At 43.5% G+C, this 20,790-nt stretch overlaps 3 protein-coding genes across 4 annotated transcripts; 2 read left to right on the top strand and 1 right to left on the bottom strand.

The window, feature by feature from the left end:
• Positions 1–63: 63 nt before the first annotated feature.
• Positions 64–6,841, top strand: LOC109739102 (DNA topoisomerase 6 subunit A3). Of its 2 annotated transcripts, XM_073496723.1 has the most exons (11): positions 64–348; positions 448–598; positions 687–732; positions 1,102–1,161; positions 1,671–1,707; positions 2,550–2,629; positions 2,707–2,798; positions 2,903–2,963; positions 4,103–4,132; positions 5,044–6,273; positions 6,570–6,841. In XM_073496723.1, exons 1-10 carry the CDS (start codon positions 156–158, stop codon positions 6,253–6,255), a joined length of 1,962 nt encoding a protein of 653 aa, XP_073352824.1. In that variant the 5' UTR covers positions 64–155; the 3' UTR covers positions 6,256–6,273; positions 6,570–6,841. The 2 variants fall into 2 exon arrangements, with proteins under 2 accessions (XP_073352824.1, XP_020153771.1); XM_020298182.4 differs by lacking the exons at positions 64–348; positions 448–598; positions 687–732; ... (4 more) ...; positions 2,903–2,963; positions 4,103–4,132 and having other exon boundaries at positions 4,806–6,273; positions 6,576–6,691.
• Positions 6,842–7,349: 508 nt separating this feature from the next.
• Positions 7,350–16,550, bottom strand: LOC109739098 (pentatricopeptide repeat-containing protein At5g02830, chloroplastic). Its single transcript, XM_020298180.4, has 12 exons — positions 15,865–16,550; positions 14,394–14,481; positions 13,982–14,186; positions 12,502–12,609; positions 11,045–11,209; positions 10,406–10,963; positions 9,824–9,889; positions 9,638–9,718; positions 9,241–9,338; positions 8,355–8,565; positions 8,058–8,118; positions 7,350–7,952 (listed from the first exon to the last, which is right to left on the bottom strand). Exons 1-12 carry the CDS (start codon positions 16,457–16,459, stop codon positions 7,669–7,671), a joined length of 2,520 nt encoding a protein of 839 aa, XP_020153769.1. The 5' UTR covers positions 16,460–16,550; the 3' UTR covers positions 7,350–7,668.
• Positions 16,551–18,076: 1,526 nt separating this feature from the next.
• On the top strand, positions 18,077–19,872 carry LOC109739097 (uncharacterized). The gene is made up of 4 exons (XM_020298179.1): positions 18,077–18,190; positions 18,311–18,457; positions 19,192–19,382; positions 19,482–19,872. The coding sequence occupies exons 1-4, from the start codon at positions 18,077–18,079 to the stop codon at positions 19,870–19,872; spliced, it is 843 nt and encodes a 280-aa protein (XP_020153768.1).
• The last annotated feature ends 918 nt before the right edge of the window (positions 19,873–20,790 follow it).

The following is a 20,790-nucleotide window of genomic DNA, read 5'->3' as shown; positions in this document are numbered from 1 at the left end:
GCCGCAGCACAAGACGTGGCGGACCGACGTCCCGCTACAGCGCCGCGCCCTCTTCTTCCAGCTCCGGTTCCAAGGCCAACTCTCGGGGCAGTGACAGCCGCACAACCGCCCGTTGGTCACCACCCAAACTCCACTCGCCACCGGCGCCCACCACCATGGTGGCGCACGCGCTGCTCACCGTGCCGCACGCGACCGCCGGCCCGCGACTGGCCGCACCGCTTTTCACCCCGGCGGCGACCTCGCCGAGCCTCTGCCGCGCGAACTGCCGGTCCGGCTCCCTCACCAACCAGCAGCAACGGCTGCGCCACCTTCACCCTGCCGCTGCGGCCACCAAGCCCGGAGCCATAGGTATCCCGCGACCTCCGTCGCTCACACTGGTCGCTTTGGTGATGCTCTCAGCTCGATCTGTGAAAGCCACACGCACGACATGATCGGCGCCATTCGCAGGGAGCGCCGCGGAGGCTGCTGCAGCGCCGGCGGAGGGGCTCGTGAGGTCGCTGCAGGGGGTGGAGGTGTTCGACCTGAGCGGGAAGGCGGTGCGCGTCGCTGATCTATGGAAGGACAGGAAGGCTGTGGTTGCGTTCGCCCGCCATTTCGGGTGGATTTCACTGCTTCTGACGGGATAATTTGTCGAGCTACGGTGATTATTTTGTGTAGCTGAGATTGTTGGTGCTGGTTGTTTGCAGGTGTGTGCTCTGCCGGAAGAGGGCTGACCTTCTGGCGGCTAAGCAGGTTAAATCGATGTCTCATTGATTCCTCACTTTGTTAATTACTAGTGATACAGGAACATGAGAAATGCCGTCAATTGCTCAAAGCTATACAATCTGTTGCTTGCCATTTGCCATTGAACTAAAATGAAACTCCCTTTTTCAGAGGCCGTGGGTAACATACTAACACCTGCTGAATATCTGTTGGCTGCCCAGATGTTTCAGTAATTCGGCACATCATAAGGCCTTCCTAAGTTAGTTAATGCTTGCAAAAGTCAACGTGATGCGTTCAGTTTCATTAGTTTATGTAGCTCCTAAATACGGCGTATACCTTTTGTAAACTGTCCTTTTTTGTATTCTAATCTTAATTTTTGGGCTTAACTCCCATATCCAGGAGGCAATGGAAGCTGCAGGAGTTTCTCTTGTTTTAATCGGACCAGGTACTGTTGAACAGGTATGTGCTCTAGTATGAGAACACTTCATTTTTTTGGTGTACTCGGTGGTTGTGAAATACAAAAGGCTAATGTGGAGGGTAAGGATAATATGTACTGGTGTTTGATGTGATATTGTGGTAGACACCTATTCCTGAAGTAACCACGAATCCACAGATGCGTTATTATCATGGTTTGATGGGCATATGCCATAGTCTTTAATACTACATGTACTTCTATTCATGAACAAATTGGCATGTAGTTGTCTCTAAGGGTCTGTTTGCTTTATTTGCCTTGATTGTGATATATATTGACCCCTGATCTTGTACTTTCTTTGAAGTTTGATTTATTACTGTATAAGGAAAACTAAGGCCCTTGAAATTGAGTATAACTTGCGAAGAAAAGTTGCATACTCACATAGTATTCCGGTGGTTGATTAAATTAGTTATTTGATAGATGGACTCCATTTTAATTGTAGATAATCTATCATGTCAATAATTGATGAAATAATACTGTTTTTGTATTGATCCAGGCAAAGGCGTTTTCTGATCAAACGAAATTCAAAGGAGGTAATATTATTAAATCATCTCTTTCTAGCCCGTATGACTTACACCTAGAACAATGTTAACATGCGAGTATATGCATTGACATAAATAAATATTAAATAATTATCTAAATAAATTGTCCTCTAGTATATATATTAAAGTGGTAGCATGGGGCCGGAGTTTAGTTGTGATGAGTGGGCCCTAGTGTCCCTTCTAAATATAAGTCTCACTACTAAGTATCATTACTTTCTAGTTATACACCAACCAAAAGGAAGTTAGCAATAGTTTGTTTGAATTATGTAGCATAATTTATTGGCCGTCTCTACATTTTGGTTCAGGCTCCGCCACTTGTAGCAATGATTCAGTGTTGTGATGCATCAGTATATCTTGAAAGCATGTTCCACTTAGGTTCTGAAAGTATGTGGAACCTTTTTTGTGCGGAAGTATTTTAGCCTTCAAAATAATCAGTGTCGCGTGAAACCAGTTTTCTTAATTATGAACCTTTTCTCATGAAACGCTTTGCACAGAGTGCTCCTGAAGCTCAAAGTTTACAAATTCCCAGTAACTATGCAACAAGGGCAGCTTAAGTAGTCTTTTGGGGAAAGGGGATGAGTTGTTGACGAAACATTTTGGTTTATTAATAGTTCTTAAAAACTGGAAATGAAAATTATTTGGATCCCTCGTTAAAGGTATTTGACTGTATAAATCATACTCCCTCTGTAAAGAAATATAAGAGCGTTTAGATCACTAAAGTATTGATGTAAACGCTCTTATATTTCTTTACGGAGGGAGTACTGATGTTGATTCAGATTGGACAATTTGTGGGAATTGTTCCACTATACAAATCTGACAATAACACTTCGCAGAAGTATATGCCGATCCAGATTACTCATCATATAAGGCTCTGGAATTTGCCAATGGCTTATTCTCAACATTTACTCCATCGGTAAGTCCTGCTGGATAACTTTCCTATTGTGTAGTTTCTGTTCATCTACAGATACGTAAACGTTCATCATGTCGCAGGCGGGTCTGAAGATTATACAACTGTACAGGGAAGGATACAGGCAGGACTGGGAACTGTCATTTGAAAAGAACACCAGGACAAAAGGCGGATGGTATGTTTCGGCCTTGCTTTGGCTGTTGGAGCTCTGATATAATTCTCTTCGGGGCATTGGTTAGTCATGGGTCAGTTTAGGAACATTTGTCTATTCTTTCTTAGGTATCAAGGGGGGCTCCTTGTTGCAGGCCCAGGCATCGACAACATCTCCTACATCCACAAGGTCAATAAGCAAGCCCTTCGTGACAACATTTTCTATTTGATCATTCGCTGGATGGTGAATTAATGGTTGTAACTTTGTGTTGTGTGATCGTGCAACAGGACAAAGAAGCTGGAGATGACCCTGAAATGGAGGATGTTTTGAGAGCTTGTTGTTCCTAGATCTTTAGTATTGCTTTGATCTCGAAAATAAGAGTAGAACTCCTTTAGTATCCCCACTATCAAATGTTCTCGTGTATAGTCGTACTAGTCAGTGCATAGATCATGAGTCCAGCAACACTTGTCCAGCGCCGGTGAAAACAAGATATGTTCATATGAACTAGGGAGCATAGCGCGTGCGATGCTTTGGTTGTGTTTGTATAAAGCCTAGTAAACCTACTGCATTAGCTTATAAAAATATGATGTTCATTGCACTTGTTGTGATTTCACCTTTCTTTTTTGTAGGTAACATTGCTTTCACCTGCATCAGTACTTTCAAGCGTCAAACGAAAGAGCATCTCCAGCAAAACACCTCACCCCTATATCCCTATACCCTATACTTCCGCTCCAGCAAAACCTCCAAATCGCATCCCCAACATGCACTCTCATATACTTCCTTCGTTCCTAAATATAAGTCTTTTAAAAGATTTGAATATGGACTACATATGGATGAATGTAGATATATTTTAGAGTGCAAATTCACTCATTTTGCACCGTATGTAGTCCATATTAGAATCTCTAAAAAGACTTGTATTTAGGAACAGAGGAAGTATTTTATACTTAAGATCACGTAACTAAGCAAGGTCTTTTGTTACACAAGTACTTCCTTCGTTCATAAATGTAAGATATTTGGAATTTTTATTTTTTGAGTCAGATGTATATAGACATGTGTTTGTTCCAACGAAAAAAAATAATGCGCCATTGGCAAAATAGCGCTGGTCTTGAAATATGCTATTGGCGTGATATATCATACTATAGCGTGCTATTAATGAAACATTGTACACTAGTCTATCAATTGAATCTAGTTTCAAGATATCAATGCGAAAACCTCAACGGTGAAAATAGTTCATAATTTGGATGCCTAGCAAAACATATTTCGATTTGAAATTTAGATCGCACAAAAATAAGATGTACAGTGAAAATGAAACTCTATAATATTGACAGATGGGGCACACACGGTATTTGATGCAAAAGGTACGCTCAAGGCATCTCCAAGAGCGTCCCTAAATCCTCCCTATTTGTCCAAACGGATAGGACAGGGTTTTTTTTTCCTAACTCCCCCAATATATGAATTTTATTAGGGAAAGGGGGGCTGTTGAAGATGCTGTAACAAGAATAAAATAGGGGTCTGTCATCTAATAATTCAAAACGATGCTTAGGTTCATCTACAACAGATGAACAGTAAATTTGGAATAATAATAATATAATCTCTTTTAGGCATCCAAGATGCTCATGTCCATGTAAATTTTGAGTGTTTGCACATCCGAGGAGCTCATAAAAAAAACAAAATCGGCTCTCGGCTCTGAATAGTGTTCCTTTCAGATGTCCAAATATCACAAGCTCCTCGGATGTCCAAATACCACAAAAAATTGCACGAATCTTGCGTATATGAACATTTTGGATGCCTAAAATTTTCAGATTCTTTGATATCTTTTACTATTTTTTTGAATTTATTGTCGCCGGGTGTAGATGGACAGCGAGTAAAAAAACTTCACGGAGACATCTTTTCTTTTCTTTTTTAACCTTCACGGAGACATCTGGCGCACAAGAAAAAAAGACGTCAGCGAGACGTGTTGCTGGGCCGAGCTTCTACGGGCTTCGTGGGCCGCGCGCTTGGCGCATAGGGTAGGTGCGGAGTGCGGACCGTCTCCGTCCCTCCCATGCTCCCCAACCAAAGCCACAGCCACACTCCAGTTCGAATCCTGCCGCCGTCTCCGCCGTAGTGCCCCCCACCCCTCGTCCCCGGTGATTCCGCCTTCAGATCTCTCCACATGTCGGAGAGGAAGCGCCGGGCTGGGGCAGATGCGGCCGCGGGGGGCTCGACCTCGAAGAAACCGCGCGGCGCCTCGGCCGCCGCATCCTACGCCCAATCCCTCCGCTCGAAGCTCCGCCCGGACGCCTCCATCCTCGCCTCCCTCCGCGCCCTCGCCTCCGCCGCCTCCAAATCCAAGCCCGCGGCCGCGTCCTCAGCCGGAGCGAAAGCCCTCTCCGAGGACGACCCGACCTCCGCCTCCTCCAACTACATCGTGGTCGCCGACCAGGACACCACCTCCGTCACCTCCCGCATCAACCGCCTCGTCCTCTCCGTCGCGCGGAGCATCCTGGCTGGCCGCGGCTTCTCCTTCGCCGTCCCCTCCCGCGCCTCCTCGAACCAGGTATACCTCCCGGACCTCGACCGCATCGTGCTCCTCCGCCGCGAGTCCGCGAGGCCCTTCGCCAACGTCGCCACCGCGCGCAAGGCCACCGTCACCGCGCGCGTCCTCTCCCTCGTCCACGCCGTCCTGCGCAGGGGCATCCACGTCACCAAGAGGGATCTCTTCTACACCGACGTGAAGCTCTTCGGCGACCAGTCCCAGTCGGACGCCATCCTCGACGACGTCTCCTGCATGCTTGGGTGCACCCGCTCGTCGCTCCATGTCGTCGCCTCTGAGAAGGGCGTTGTGGTTGGCCGCCTCATTTTTGCTGATGACGGCGACGTCATCGACTGCACGCGAATGGGCGTCGGCGGTAAGGCCATCCCGCCCAACATCGACAGGGTGTCAGGCATCGAGAGCGACGCTCTGTTCATCTTGCTTGTGGAGAAAGATGCCGCTTTCATGCGCCTCGCCGAGGACCGGTTCTACAACCGTTTTCCATGCATCATATTGACAGCAAAGGGGCAGCCGGATGTTGCCACCAGGTTGTTCTTGCGCCGGCTTAAGGTAGAGCTGAAGCTGCCCGTTCTCGCATTGGTGGACTCTGATCCATATGGGCTGAAGATCTTGTCAGTGTACATGTGTGGCTCCAAGAACATGTCGTATGACAGTGCCAATCTTACAACGCCGGATATCAAGTGGCTCGGCGTGCGGCCAAGTGATCTGGACAAGTACAGGGTACCGGAGCAGTGCCGGCTTCCCATGACTGATCACGATATCAAGGTAGGAAAAGAGATGCTAGAGGAAGACTTCGTGAAGCAAAATGAAGGGTGGGTGAAGGAGTTGGAGACGATGTTGCGAACAAAACAAAAGGCTGAGATTCAGGCTCTCAGCTCCTTTGGGTTCCAGTACCTGACTGAGGTATATCTACCCCTCAAGCTGCAGCAGGAGGACTGGATTTGAGATCTCTTCTGATGGCAGGTGAATAGATGGTCGCGTTGCTCTTTATCTTTGTGTTCATGTTAAGTTTGGTTGATTTCATTAGTGATCCAATACATTCTCATCTTCTTGATGCATTTTACCAAGGACATAAGCCTTATGCAAGTTAGTAGAAAAATGTTATGATCTGTGACTGAGAATTACGTAGTATTCAGTGTACCTTGGCATTACATAAGGGCATCCTTCCTCATGACTAGTCGACTGACAAAGCGTAGAATATTCAATCAGGATGCACGAGTTAACCAATATTGCTACTAAACCTGGTATCATGTTTCCAGCTGCAGATGATACAGAGAAAGAGCAGCTTGATCTAGGAGCATCAATTTGACACCCGCGGGGGGCTAGCTTAAAAATACCTCATCTGTGCTGCATAACATTTGTGCGGCAGTCCCTTTGTATGATTTTATGTATTTGAAAAACCGTATGTTGTGTACTTGTGAGACCTGCATTTAGAAGTATCTGCATCTGTGGAATTAGATATGACTTATGTGTATTTGAAAATTTGTATGTTGCGTTTTTCTTGTACTGCTGAAGATAGAATTTGGTGTAAGTTCTGATGCCTGTATTTAGAAGCTAGCATTCGCATCTGGAAAATGGGTTGCAAGAGATTAGAGAGCTACTGCCATACTTTAGTTTTTTTTGGTGGGGATACTTATGTTTATCTGTATATCTTGTTAAAACAAAATGTAGTTCGTTTCAATATTTATCTTTGGTTGAAATGATTTTCGTAGATTGTTTGGAGGATTAGAATCTTTAGAAATTATTTCCCGATTAGTTGTTCTGATTCTTCAGAAATTATTTGTGGATTGGTTAGGATTGGAACCTATAGGAACTTTTCCTAAGGATTCCACTGTACTACATCTCATATCAAAGTTAGCATCCACTCAAACCTCTTGAAACGAACCCTTTGTTTCCCAATCAAACAAACCAAAATAATGCAAGGTTGGAATAGGCATGACATTCAAATCCTGTATTTTTTTTCCTATTGCTGTGTTTTGAGAATCCTGTGAATTAAAGAGGCCCATAAATCTGTTGAGAAAAGATGGACAAATCAGTACTGTGTCAAAATGTTTATCATTTGATGTGGAAGATTGGCGATTACAACAATCATCTAATCACTTCAAAATTTTAACCTGGGATGCTACCCGGTTGAGGATTGACGTGGTTACATTTACAGCCCCAAATAATGTGATTTTCCATATATCTGATATACTGGACCAAATCAGACTACATTGGCCACCAACAAATCTTTCCTTCTGGTATCTTCCTGTGCCGAGTCCCGGGGACATCAGAGCAACAGCCCTATTGTTGTATGTACATCATCCATCCAGGATAGTCTTGCAGGTAAATTGGCCAAAGAAATGCCCCAAGGAAATGTCACTGTACATCCCTCGCAGATTTCCTCTTCAGCCAATGATTCAGTGAGTTGACAGTTATTTTTATCATTCCCTGTGGTCTCCTAGGGCGTGAAGGGGCTCTGAGTTTGGATGAAACAGGAGGGCGGCTTTCTGGTCCAACAAAAACTTCAAGACCCAGTTCATCCGTCAAAACAGCAGTTATTGCATGCTTGACGTCGGTAGCAGTCGTTTCAACATCAGTGTATGATGTCTTCTCATGCCCCGTGATGATGACCAAATCATCCTGGACTGCTCTTCCTACTCCTGAAAAAATAAGAATAACCAAGTAGGATGCTTGAATTGTCAGTAGAATATACACCATCTTGACTCTAATAGTCATACAGATAAAGTTACAGTGGTGAAGGTTACCTAAAAGATGCTTCTCTTTAATTTTGCGGAGAGTTGAGAGAACAACTATGCGAGCTTCAACCTGTGAAACATACAGTTGAGTAGACGGCTTAGAATATATTCAACGGAGCTCAAAATATGCCACTGGAGTTACATCACTCATGCAGAATCATTTATCACTTTGATGCAAGATGACACTTCCAGTTAGTACAACAGATTGTAAGGTCTGTGGGTTGTAACTTCCCTTCTATTAATGCAAAGATTTGAAACACTAGCATATGATACATTAGTAGACAGATACTCTCAATCTCAGATTACCTTTGAAAGCCCACGAACATCAACAGTTTGATTTTGATCAACATCTTTTTGCAAGAATCTTGCCACTTTTTCAAGAAAAAGGTTGAATGATTCGTTCCTCTCATCTTTTCGATCTAAATGGTAAAAATTTCGATTCCCACCATCACTAGACAAAACTCCTTCACTCCATTCCACTATCAATTCCTTGAGATAATAGTCATATGCTTGATACCTGTCACGGGCAAAACAACAAATTTAACCCAGAAACAAAACATATACTTATATACCCTTTGCTGTGATAGTATCACTCTATCCGCTGAGCTCGGCATGCTTCCTATCATGGAACAATAGAAGGATTATCAACAACAACAAAAATGCTCGCACGATTGCTCCTCTGTTGATATTTGTTGGTATTATTTATAAATCATAACTTCGTAACTTGAAGGAATTTCTACTATATATCTCTGTTATGAAAGCGCTTCTATACAGAAACCTGTATATCAAATAAACCTTTTAAACCCCTTCTCTTCTAGAAAGAAGAGATTGGATTTTGTCCTTGTATGGGTGGATGCTCCTAATATCTCAACCATGAAATGTGACTTGAGATGAGCACACGCTCTCTCACCTGATTGCCTACATCTATTGCGATAGGGCAATACAATGTGCGGGATCTCAAGGCACATTTTCTCGGCACGAAATGTGACTTCAGATGCGCACACATTATCACTTGATTGCCTACATTTATTCAGATAGGGTAAGAGAACGTGTGTGGATCTCAAGGCACATTTCATGGGCGGCATAGTAGACACATCCATCTAAACAAGCACAAATTTCGAAACTAAAAGAACTGGAGAAGAAAAGCAAAGGAATGCCAAAGAAACAGTATACAGAAGTTCTAGTCACATACCCTGCTTGTCTCATTTCCTGATAGATTGCCAAGCATTTCTGGATTTCCTTTAAAGATCCATATTTGGAGCGCGCTGTCAGGAGAGTTCTGTATGTCACCTGGAACATGAACTTGTACCTCAGTATCTGATGCAACCTTACATCAATGCAATTCTTGATAATTGACCATAGGAATCAAAAGTTTAATTCCTCTAACAATAACATGGACGTTCGGTGAAGAGCAGAGAGACCAGGTGCCATATGATACTATCTAACATCAACAATCAGTTATAAGAAAAAAAATCTGTACTCTCAGAATATAAGAAAGAATAGTGCAAGAAAATATGCATGCATCCACAGAGTTGAGTCGTCAAATAGAACAAAATTATCCTCGATAACAATCAACAATTTAGACTCACCATATTGGGCTTCAGTTGGTGTGCTTTCATTTCTTCAAACAAGTGCAACGCCAACTTCAAATCTTTACTTTCTACACATGCCTGCAGGAAATTGACACATAAGCTTACTGGTACTATAAGCTTACAACAAACATGATGCGGTGCCCTGTATCTTAACCAAGTCAACTACATTGTCTAATGGCCAACCTTAATAGCTACAGTATATGCAGAGACATTAAGTTTTATTCCAACACGTTGCATTCTTCTGAGTGCCTGTACCCGGAAAATTAGACGACATTAGTCCACATTTAGCAAGGAAGCAACTTGTAGAAATAAACCATGAGATAACACTTGCAAATTGTCATATGGTTACATAAAAACTCTTCCATGATATGCACTAATTTTAGGAACTCTTCTCTCTCCATGATTACACTGTCATATACTCATACAGTAAAGTAGTATGCACTGTGGTCTTAGATGGAGGAGGGACTATTCACCATCTAAACTGCAGAAAAACTGAAGACTCTTGATTGGCTGTACTAATAAATAGTTCAAAATCTTGCAGATTGTATTTTAAATTCATTATTAGTTATTGATTCTACAAGAGACGCAGTCAGCTCTATATAGTGGAATACTTCAACTAATGAAGAGACAATTTAGGTCATTAGTTGCTACGACAGGATATCAGGGAAATATCATAGCAGCATTCAGTGTGGAGTGATCATACTTCGTTCATCAGTTGCTACAACAAGACATATCAACTTATCAACTTAAAGCTTTAGTACTAACCTGAATAGCTCCATTCCTATTTTTAGATGTTCCATAAATATCCATCAGAATGGACCAGCTAATACGGTCAGGACAAAGACCATTCCGCTTCATTTCATTCATTACAGACTTTGCACGTTCATCATTAGTACCACATGCCATCATCAAAATGTTATAAGTTGTAACTGTTGGCCTAAATGGAACCACCAAGATAGTGCCGCCATTGGTGCCCGGATGCTCTTCACAGAATGTGAAGTTGTCTGGAAGGGATCCTTTCTGTTCAAGCGACAGAGATACCTTGATTCCAAATTCTATCCAGCTATTGAACAAGCGGAAAGCTCTATCATATTGGCATGACTTGACCAAAGCAGTAAGGATAATATTGAAGCATGGGGCAGTAGGTTGACAGCCATCCCTTATCATTTCTTCAAGGATCTCTATGGCACCATCAACCAAACCAGAATTTGCATAAGCATTGATTAATGATGACCATGTGACTAGGTTAAGACGAGCACCAACTGCCCGCATGTCATCTTTGATGTTGGAAGCCATCTTCCACATTTTTGCCTCTGCAAACACCTGAAATTCAAAGAGAAGAATTACGGGGGCATAAAAAGGAAACACATATGGACTAAGACAATAACAACAGAAGCCTCATACCTTCATCATCGTACTGTATGTAAAAACATCTAACTTTAAAATCCCATCGTGTTCCTTTTTCTTCATTTCCTCATAAATTTCTTGTGCCGTGTTGAACTCTCTAGCATTGCAACATGTCTTCAGAAGTATGTTATATGACGCCAAATCAGGACGGACACCAAGTTTCTGCAAAATGGAATATGTGAAGCATTAGGTTGCTGCACATGAGTTGTGTAATTTAATCCACCAGGACTGAACACTTTCTGTTAGGGTTTCTGATTTGCATGTTTGCTTCTAGATTTGAGCTGACTGTATACTTGCCACTGCAAAGATGGGAAATGAGATCGATTGGCCAGTTGCTACTCCAACAAGAGTCAACGGAGTTGGCCCGTGATAATGACCATTTAACCCGTTATTTTTTTTCAAAAAACATAGCATTCAGGCATTTCATCAAGCAGGTGGTGCACCCAAGTTAAGATTGGGTGGACAGCACAACTATGATGACCTTGGGGTACGGTCTTGGAGGTACCCGCCACTGCAAGGCCCTAGCTGTAAGTATGTGCAGAGAGACAGACTATGCAGGTGCATTGACGAACGCTAATCAGAGCTGGTCCCGTGCCATGATGGCTCGAGGCAAGTCGGGCTGAGTTCGGTTCCACCATGCCTACTCATGCTAGCCCCTTGCACCCCAGCCCCATCTCAGGCTCTGTGCAGGGACACTGGCTGGGACTCCAGCGCAAGCTCCGTATATATCCATGCGGTCACGCTCCACATCAGTCACAACTTCACCAAAACCTCCCTGCAGACACAGGATCAGGCTATCCCAGGGGCCATGGTCACAGCAGCGGCAACCTCACAGTTGCAGGCACTGACATCGAAGCCGATGAAAGCAAACAGCTCATCCAGTTCTAACTTGAAAGGAAAGAAGACAGCATAACAAGGATGAAAGAAAGTACAAGGGTAGACTGGGAATTTATGGAAATTGGAGCCAACAGTGCACATCAAAAACTCATTTCCATTCTTTCCTATGGCATGACTATGGTGCCAATTAGCAAGATTTCGATGGCAAATCCCAAACCTTTATAGTGGCAAGCATGAAATTATTCCAAAAATGAAAGGTGCGACTAGACGCACGCACAACATACACGCTTATTCTAGTGAATATAGAGTCTACTTGGTCGGCAAGTTCAAAAAATTGGCTATCAATTGGTTCTTGCCCATCTCTCAAAAAAGTTACCAACTTTTGGTTTTGTCAAATTCTGGCAGCAAACGAATTAGCCTCATAATGCAAAACAACCTGAGCAAGCATGTAAGAACAAATAAATAGTAGCCAAAGAAATGGGGATATGATAGCCTCTAGAAGCTTCACTGGGAAAAGTGGAGTTGCAGGGAAGATTTATTATGATGTAGTGGAAACAATCGCTTGAAGCTAAATAGCCTACCTATGAACAGCAACAATAGGGTAGAAGATGCATTACTTGCATATGCTTGTAGACCGAAAAATTGTAGCTCATGCTGTGGGCATTCGCATTCATAAGGCTGTTGAAGACATGTGTATTCGGAGTAATCTTCTCAGCAAGCAGCCCCTGTGTAAGAGCCATACATATGAGTGAATACTGAACCTGACTACCTAAAGTATAGCATTTGTTTACAAAAGGTGAGCACAAGGTAGTAGTATTTCATTAGATGCATATTGTTAATTGCAGATGTTTTTTTTTCCTTCATATCTTTTTATGGTCCAACTCAAGGAATATGCATAGATTTCTCTTCTGGGGAACATCTGAGGTTTCGACACAAACTGAAAAGATTAAGGAAGGGCCATTTGTTCAGAAATTTACAGGTGTACTAAAATTTCTGGTTTACCATCCTAGATAGTACAGTTTCTTTTACCAGAAATAGTACAGCTTGAAAGATATTTTTATTGATTTATGTTTAGGAGTTTCCCAATTGATGAATCATTGCGGAACTAACAGCACCTGTGATTTATGGTGCTCTGGAATTGAAGCAGCACAAAGTTTGTGGAGGAGCAGCTCCACCTTGCTGCTACAATGTGTACAGCACAAGTGTTGAAGGAACAGCTTCAACGTGCTGCGCTAGATATCGCTCTAGAGGCGAATGTAGGTTGATAGGGCAGCAAGAGTTCAATCCAGAACTCCTAGGGCACAAGATCTACTCCAAGATCTTAGATAAGAACAACAAGTTCTATTATAGGTAGGGGTACATAGTCTCCTCCAAAGTAGAGGCGAGGACCTCTATTTATAGGGCTTTGGGAAGCCTTCACATACTTCTACTTATAGCTGGAATACTCTAGAAAACATTATGTAAGTTTCACCATTCTACTCATAGCTACTCACAACTAGAAGACTCTAGAAAACAGTAGGTAGGATAGAAAAGAAAAGGAAAGAAATACTACACTAGAGTGGAAGCATCTAGAAGTAGCCAAACAGATCTGGCATGTGTTTTCTTTCTTCTCATCTAGTGTTCCTCATCAGGAATGTGTTCACCTAGATCTTCATATAGTTTTTCCACACGAAACGGGCTACTTTCCTGTTTCCCGAGCCGCATTCGGCTGTTGGGTCAGAATTTCACTTGAGACGTACAGGGGACCGGGACAGCGATGACGTTGCCCCCGGGGGGCAACGGTTTTCCGGAGGCGACATTCGAGGCACACCGTTGCGACTGTTTACCGTCGATCGGATCGTGTACGTAACGGGGTACTTTCCTGTTTCCCGAGCCACGTTCGGCCGTAGGGTTAGGATTTCTCACGAGACGTACACGGGACCGGGCCAGCACCTTCGTGATGGCATAACGACGGGACATCCGAGGCAACGTTGGGAAAGGATGGGCGTACGAGAAAACGGGTGTTTTTCCTAAGAAAAACCAACCGTGTTCCGTACGCCCACCAGGAAGGACCCCATATGCAAGTATAAATTTGAACTGCATTCGCTAGTCCCATACCTCAAATATGATCCGAGCCTGTACAGAAGAACCACAATGACTACATATATCGATGATACTTCGGCACGCAAACATATTGATACCTCCCAACTGGTCCTTGAGTGCTCCAAAGACCTTTAGGGCATGTTTCAATTCCTTTCTTTTCCCAAAAGCTTCCATAGTATTGCAGAGTAGAAGTTGGGAGTGTGGAAAGATACGTGCATACCTACATGTCAAAGGCAATGCATGAGCAGGTATGAAGATACCCAAAAGAGTAGGAAAATCTAATGTATCACAAAGTGAAATTCCTGATCATCGGAAAGCATAGTTTTCAAATTGATTAACGATTTTTATAAATACAAAAATCTGCCACAAGAAAGTGTCATTGGCAAAAGTAAAACCGAATGAAGAGAAATGTAGCAAGTATGATCACCTGATCGCCATATCTGGATCTCGCTTCCTGACGAATATTTTCAGTACATCCATTGGATCCACGATGCCCTTAACAAAGAATCCACAGTCTAAAAGAAAAATAACAAAGAAAAACATTAACAGCGGTAACTTCAAACTAACATGGGCTTCACAAGTACATCACCATCCAAAGCATGAAATAGCAGAAATCCATAATAAGAAAACTGCATGTGAATAATGTTAAGCCCTAAGTGGAGTAATCAGCAGAACAGTGAGTGCCACACTGCCACTCCATCCGTAATTCATAGCTAAATCATACTTACATGTAACATGTGACTAAAAAACACACAACCAACAGGCCGTGAGAGTCATATCATGTCTACACTCAGCGTGGCAGAGAATTTATGTTCCTACCCTACCAAGTTCCTTAAAAGTTCAGTAAGTAACTAAAATAGGGCCAAATTAAATACAAAGATATCTTCAACATATACATAAGAATTTATCCTCCTGCACACTGAACATTCGATGTGCGACTGCTAAATAAAACGAATAAATTGTACCTCAAGTGATGGGAAAATATATATTGATCAAGAAACATGATACAGGACTGATGCTAGAATGAAACCACAATCCCTTGTGCTGCTACCAAGTACCAACTGGTGTTGAAAAATTCATGGATTCCAGATATTCCAGATACCAAGCTACTATAACTGTATGTTAACAAGTAATATAAACATTCATATGACAGATATCATTATATGAATCCAACAGGACGCCGTGCAGAAATAACACCACCGTCTTCAGGATTAACATCGTGAACAAAAAATAGTAACAACTACATGATTTACGGACTGCTACTTGGCAAACAGAAATGGTACTTCTGAAACAAAACAACTATTGAGTAACCATATCAAACTGACAAGTGCAGCGTGCTGATGTAACATCTGAATCAGTCGATAAACTCGATTACGTACGGTCTATGAATGTTACTTTTTAGTCAAGGAATTAAAGCATCTAAGAGCAAAACCTACTCCCTCCTTCCATCTATATAGGGCCTAATACGTTTTTCAAGACCGCCTTTGACTATTGACAGGACTAATAGTACATGAGATGTATAATACAACAACAACAACAACAACAACAACAAAGCCTTTAGTCCCAAACAAGTTGGGGTAGGCACATGAGATGTATAATGTGAAAATTATATCATTGGAAGCTTCTTTCACATACGAATTTGACCGTATGCTTTGTGTAAGTTGCATGTCATATATTATTGCTCTAACATTTGGTCAAAGTTAGCCTCGAAAAAACGCATTAGGCCCTATATAGATGGAAGGAGGGAGTAACAGTAACTGTGAGGTTTCAGCCTCTGCACGAACCAATTGTAAAAGCAGGTAAACGAGTGATGATTGGTAAGCACCAGATCCCGATCGATGTATCACCAAGCTTGATGAAACGCACAGGATAAGGAGGTTCGAGACGACATTACTTACTAGCTAGGGCCTCGATGGCCTCCACAAACTCCGCCATGATGCGCTCGTCCAGCAGCTGCCGGCAGGCGGCCGCCACGGCGTCGGACGCATCAGCGTCGAGCATGACGGTGGCGTGGACGCCGATGCGGTCGGCGTCGCGGAGAAACTCGAGCACGTGGGGCAGGCCGTGCTCGCGGAGCGCGGCGACGACGCCGCGCGAGAGGAGGCGCCAGTTGATGCGGGCCGCGAATCCGGCATCGCCGGAGGCCGCGCGGAGGCCCTCTGCGGCGATGAGGAAGTCGCCGAGGCGGCCGGCGCCGGCGAGGTTGGAGGCGACGCGGGAGTAGTAGTCGATGGCGGATGGGTTGCTGCCGACGTCGGAGAGCAGCGGGAGTACCTTGCCCTTCGAGTTGGAGCTAGGATTGCCATTTGGGGTGGGAGTGGGAGTTGCGGACTGAAGGCGGCCGACGTCGGATAGAAGGGGGATGACCTTGGCCTTGGGGTTGGGGTTGGGGTTGGCACTGGGGGCGGAGATTGTGGTTGCCGAGTGCAAGCGGCTGCGGCGGCGGCGCGGGGGAGGTGGTGGCTGTGGGGAGGAGGTCATGGCCATCCCCATGTTGACTGGTGAAGGCTGAGGAGCTGGGGGATTGGAGATGAAAGAGCCAAGCCAGAGCAGTGTGACTTGGACGGTGGGGCTTTCATGGAGTGGCGCGGATATTTTCGTTCGGATAGGTGCTGAACACAGCACTGCCGTCTCCAGTCTGCACTGCACGACGGCCTCTGAACACAACTCTGATTCCGAATGCACAAAATGTAGGCATTAGACACAATTGACAAATATGACCGAAAGTATTTCACAAATTGAACTGTTGGTGAAAGTATTTCATCCCGCCAATCCTTTTGTGTAGCGTCCAACAGCTAGACGCCACGCTGAGTAAATTACACGGAAGTACCACAATTGGGGCATTGGAAGCAGATTGGTACCAAGATTGGTAATTTTTACGTGTCGGTACCAAGTTTAGGGCGAGACGCTGTAAAAGAGGCTAAAAGTGCGTTTTATACATACTAGCAAAAGAGCCCGTGTGTTGCAACGGGAGAGAAAACATAACACACGCTCTTAACTCAACAACCATCACTCAAGACCACAATAGGTCCATCTCCTTTATTTTTGCGAGGCATCATATTTGTGTTGCCGCTTATCCTCCATCTCACCCTCGCCGGCGATGGCCTCGGTGTTCACACAAAACAATAAAAAACGTGTGTTGAATATGGTTAATCCTAAGGCGTCTCTCTCCCTCTCTCCTCCCCCTCTCTCTCTCCCGCTCGCTCTCTCTCATTCTCGCGATGAGAAATCTGTTGTTTTCCCCTGCGACATTTTTCAGGGGTATGCATGTGTAGTTATCGATGTTTTCTTTTCCCTATATGGTTATAGTGGGGTGTTTATTTGCAACCTGGATCGCCGCCGGTATGAAAAAAAGATCTTGCGCTATAAATTATAAGTTTGCTTTCATAACAATATTTAAAAAATATTTAACAGGTAAAATTAACATCATATTTAGGTTCCACACATTTTTCTAATAAAATTTCATATATAATATGTTAAAATCGAAGTTATGGTTTAAAAGATACAGATAATTTAAAAAATCATTTGGTTTGACTCAAATATATTCCAAAATAATATTTAAAAATACTTAGCAGATAAAAATAATCTCATATTCATATTCTACATATTTTTCTAATCAAATTTCATATATAACATGTTCAAATCGGAGTTACGGTTTAAAAGATATGGATGATTTTAAAAAGCATTTGTTTGACTTAAATATGATCCGCAGATGAATTACCTAAAACATCGGGGGGGTTCGAAAAATGTAAAATAACGGTTCGGGTGTGACTTAAATCCGGACGGCGGGTTGAATTCTCTGAAATAGAGGGACTTTTCTGAAAAATGCCATGACGGACGAAAGAAACCCAATTTGCTTTATTATTAGGTAAAGATTGACATGAAATCTGACCGGTTGGGCCCGCCCGTCAGGTGCCACGCTGGCCAGTGAGCGCGTGCCCGCGCGCTGACTCGGACGAGCCCCAGGTCGAACCGTTTAGGCGCGGCTGGTGCAGCCCGAGCCAACCCCCGCTCATTCCCCCCGCTCTGCTCTGCCTTCTTCTTCCTTCTCTCTGCCTCGCCACCGCCTGCGCCCGCCCCCGCCGGCCGCCACACGACGCGGCCGCAACCATGGTTTTGGAGGACGAGAGCAGCGATGACAACTCAAGCCTCCCGTACATGTACTCTGAAACCTCCACCGATGGGCTCAACCAGGCCAGTTACTCCATTGGAGCTAGGGTTAGGGTTAGGTTTAAAAAATTTGGCGATTTTTCTGTGTAGGTGGTCTTTGTTGTGAGGATTTCGTTTGATTTGCTTTGTCCTCGCCCTCTGCACATGATGGTAACTTGGATTTTGCTTGGGCAGGTGCCTTTCTCACTTGAGGACCCGGATTACAAGGGCCTTGAGCTAGATCTGATGTCGTTCTGCGACAAGTATGGAAAGCCATCAGAGAGGCTTGTTGCATTTGAAGGAACAATGACTAGGAGAAGGTTCTTAGCATGTGCAGAGCCAGTATTTTTCTTGCCTTATAGATTATGCACAGGATGTGTTCATTGAAAGTGGCACGTGTTGTTTGCCAAGTGTGATTCAGTTATGTCTATGGTAATTTTGTTAGTCATATATGCCTTACTGTAGTGCTCATTATAGGAATGCTGAATATTAAGTTCAGCGGAGTGCATTTTTGCTAAATATAGGCTCAAGCATGCTCTGTTGTGTGCACATGCTATTTATTTATACTTGTATGCAGTGTTGCTTAGTACTCACATTAGCCCCTCCATTAGCTGATGTGTTACTCCTAATGAGTAACTATTGCTCACTGCTGACAGTAGGTACTGTCACTAGCTAGTTTGTTGCTGCAGGCTAATGTAGTGTATTTAGCTAGGCTAATGTAGTCTGGTTTGATAACCTTCATTCAGTGATGTCTATGTTCCATTTGTTAGTGATATATGGCAAAGTAGTTCACTGGTAGAGTGGTAGTGCACATTGTAGGATTCCATTATATTAATGGCCAATTCTAAGTTGGTTATTATGCTAAGTTGAATGGAGTGTTACTCAGCTAAATATATACTAATCACCCATTGTAGGATTACATTAAGTTATTTTACAATGTGCTCCTGTTGCTTAGCACATGGCTGTGCAAATTCAGTGTTGGTCAGTACCAACATTAGCTACTGCCATGAACTAACTGTTGCTTACTACTCATAGTAGTTGTATTGTACTAAATTTTGCCCTTGTTATTTTTCCAGGAAGGTCAGAATTGTGGGTTTGTTCAGTGGGTTGATGAGCAGTGGCCCCCAACAATGGAGAATGAATTGTTGAAGCTTTGGTCAATGGTTGAAGAGAGCAAGTCTGCTAGGGTGAATGATAATCTTGAAAGTGCTTTAACTATTCACCATTTGACAGAAGAAAAGAACAAGCTGGATGCAGACTATGACAAGTTAGTGAAAGATGTGCATCAACTTGTGGATATGCAGGAGGAGAGGGTTGTGGATTTTAGTTGTCTGTAGTCCAACATCACATATCAGCACCAATGCAGAGCTGAATTGGTGGCTGGTATGAAGGCAGAAATGGCAAAGAAAGATGCAGTTACAGAAAAGCTTCAACAGAAGTATGAACTCCTGTGCAACCTGACAAGTGCTCAAGCAACTGTCATCCAGAACCTGGAATTGAAGAATATGACAGAGAAGGAATTGCTTAGTGAGGCTAGGATGAATTTGGAGTTGAAGAATGCAGAGTTCACAAAGTTTGAGGAGAAGCTCACCCAAGAGAAGCTAGAGTTGAAGTTTCAGGTTGCTGATCTGCTGAAGCTCAAGGAAACCCATAATGAAAAGAAGTACATGCTAGAGCTTAAGATTAGTGAGCTCATGAAGGCAGAGGAAATGCTTAAGGGGAAGATCAAGGGGATCCAGGCCATCTTACAGAACTGAACAAGATGAAGTGAGATTAGTGGGCATTGCAGTCCTTTTGGGAAGGATGGTTGTGCAATGACCTAGTAACTTAGAATTATGGTTGTGTAATGTATGGTTCTAGTAATTGTGAACTCTGGTTGTTTATGTACCTAGTAGTTATGCTATTCATCCTGTTGTGAGAAAAGGATGGATTGTGCATTTGAACTCCACTATGTATTGTGAACAATGGTTGTGTATGCCTATAATGTGTTGAACTCCAGTAAGTATTGTTTGCTTATGTTATACTGATGCTGAAAAATGGTTGCTAGTTTGTTGCTGAAAATGGTTGCTAGTTTGTTGCTGAAAATGATGACATACAAAGCATTGGAAAATGCTTATGTTATACTAATGCTTAAATGCATTTGCGAAAGGAATAGTTTCTTATGCTTAAATGCTTCCTCATCATTCTTTTGTTATGTTGCCACCCAAAACCCCAATTGATTCTTTTAGGTGGTTTCGTCGACCCCGAGCCACCCTAGAGCCTAATTGATAGGTTTAGGTGATCTCGTCGACTGTCGGTGTCAAAACCGGCGGATCTCGGGTAGGGCGTCCCGAACTGTGCGTCTAAGGTCGATGGTTGCAGGAGACGGGGGACATGATGTTTACCCATGTTCGGGCCCTCTCTACGGAGGTAATACCCTACTTCCTGCTTGATTGATCTTGATGAATACGAGTATTACAAGAGTTGATCTACCACGAGATCGTAATGGCTAAACCCTAGAAGCTTAGCCTGTATGACTATGGTAATGAGTATATCCTTTCCGGACTACACCCTCCAGTTTATATAGACACCGGGGGGGTCTAGGGTTACACAGAGTCGGTTACATAAGAAGGAATCTTGATAGTTGGTCGCCAAGCTTGCCTTCCACGCCAAGGAGAGTCCAATCCGGACACGGG

This window comes from Aegilops tauschii, chromosome 4 (assembly GCF_002575655.3).
Source record: "Aegilops tauschii subsp. strangulata cultivar AL8/78 chromosome 4, Aet v6.0, whole genome shotgun sequence".
NCBI lineage: Eukaryota > Viridiplantae > Streptophyta > Magnoliopsida > Poales > Poaceae > Aegilops > Aegilops tauschii.
Note: the sequence above shows the minus strand (reverse complement) of the source record. Positions and strands in the feature narration are given on the sequence as shown.

Bases quoted from the DNA above. Each gene is read 5' to 3' on its own strand.
- LOC109739102 (XM_073496723.1), top strand. From the start codon at position 156: ATGGTGGCGCACGCGCTGCTCACCGTGCCGCACGCGACCGCCGGCCCG. The intron at 349-447 runs GTATCCCGCGAC...CGCCATTCGCAG, and splicing joins CACCAAGCCCGGAGCCATAG to GGAGCGCCGCGGAGGCTGCT. The intron at 733-1,101 runs GTTAAATCGATG...TCCCATATCCAG, and splicing joins ACCTTCTGGCGGCTAAGCAG to GAGGCAATGGAAGCTGCAGG.
- LOC109739098 (XM_020298180.4), bottom strand. From the start codon at position 16,459: ATGGGGATGGCCATGACCTCCTCCCCACAGCCACCACCTCCCCCGCGC. The intron at 10,964-11,044 runs GTATGAGGCTTC...TTTGAATTTCAG, and splicing joins CATACAGTACGATGATGAAG to GTGTTTGCAGAGGCAAAAAT. The intron at 8,566-9,240 runs GTATGTGACTAG...TGCCCGTGACAG, and splicing joins CAGGAAATGAGACAAGCAGG to GTATCAAGCATATGACTATT.
- LOC109739097 (XM_020298179.1), top strand. From the start codon at position 18,077: ATGGTTTTGGAGGACGAGAGCAGCGATGACAACTCAAGCCTCCCGTAC. The intron at 18,458-19,191 runs GTATTTTTCTTG...TTATTTTTCCAG, and splicing joins TCTTAGCATGTGCAGAGCCA to GAAGGTCAGAATTGTGGGTT. The intron at 19,383-19,481 runs GTTAGTGAAAGA...GCACCAATGCAG, and splicing joins CTGGATGCAGACTATGACAA to AGCTGAATTGGTGGCTGGTA.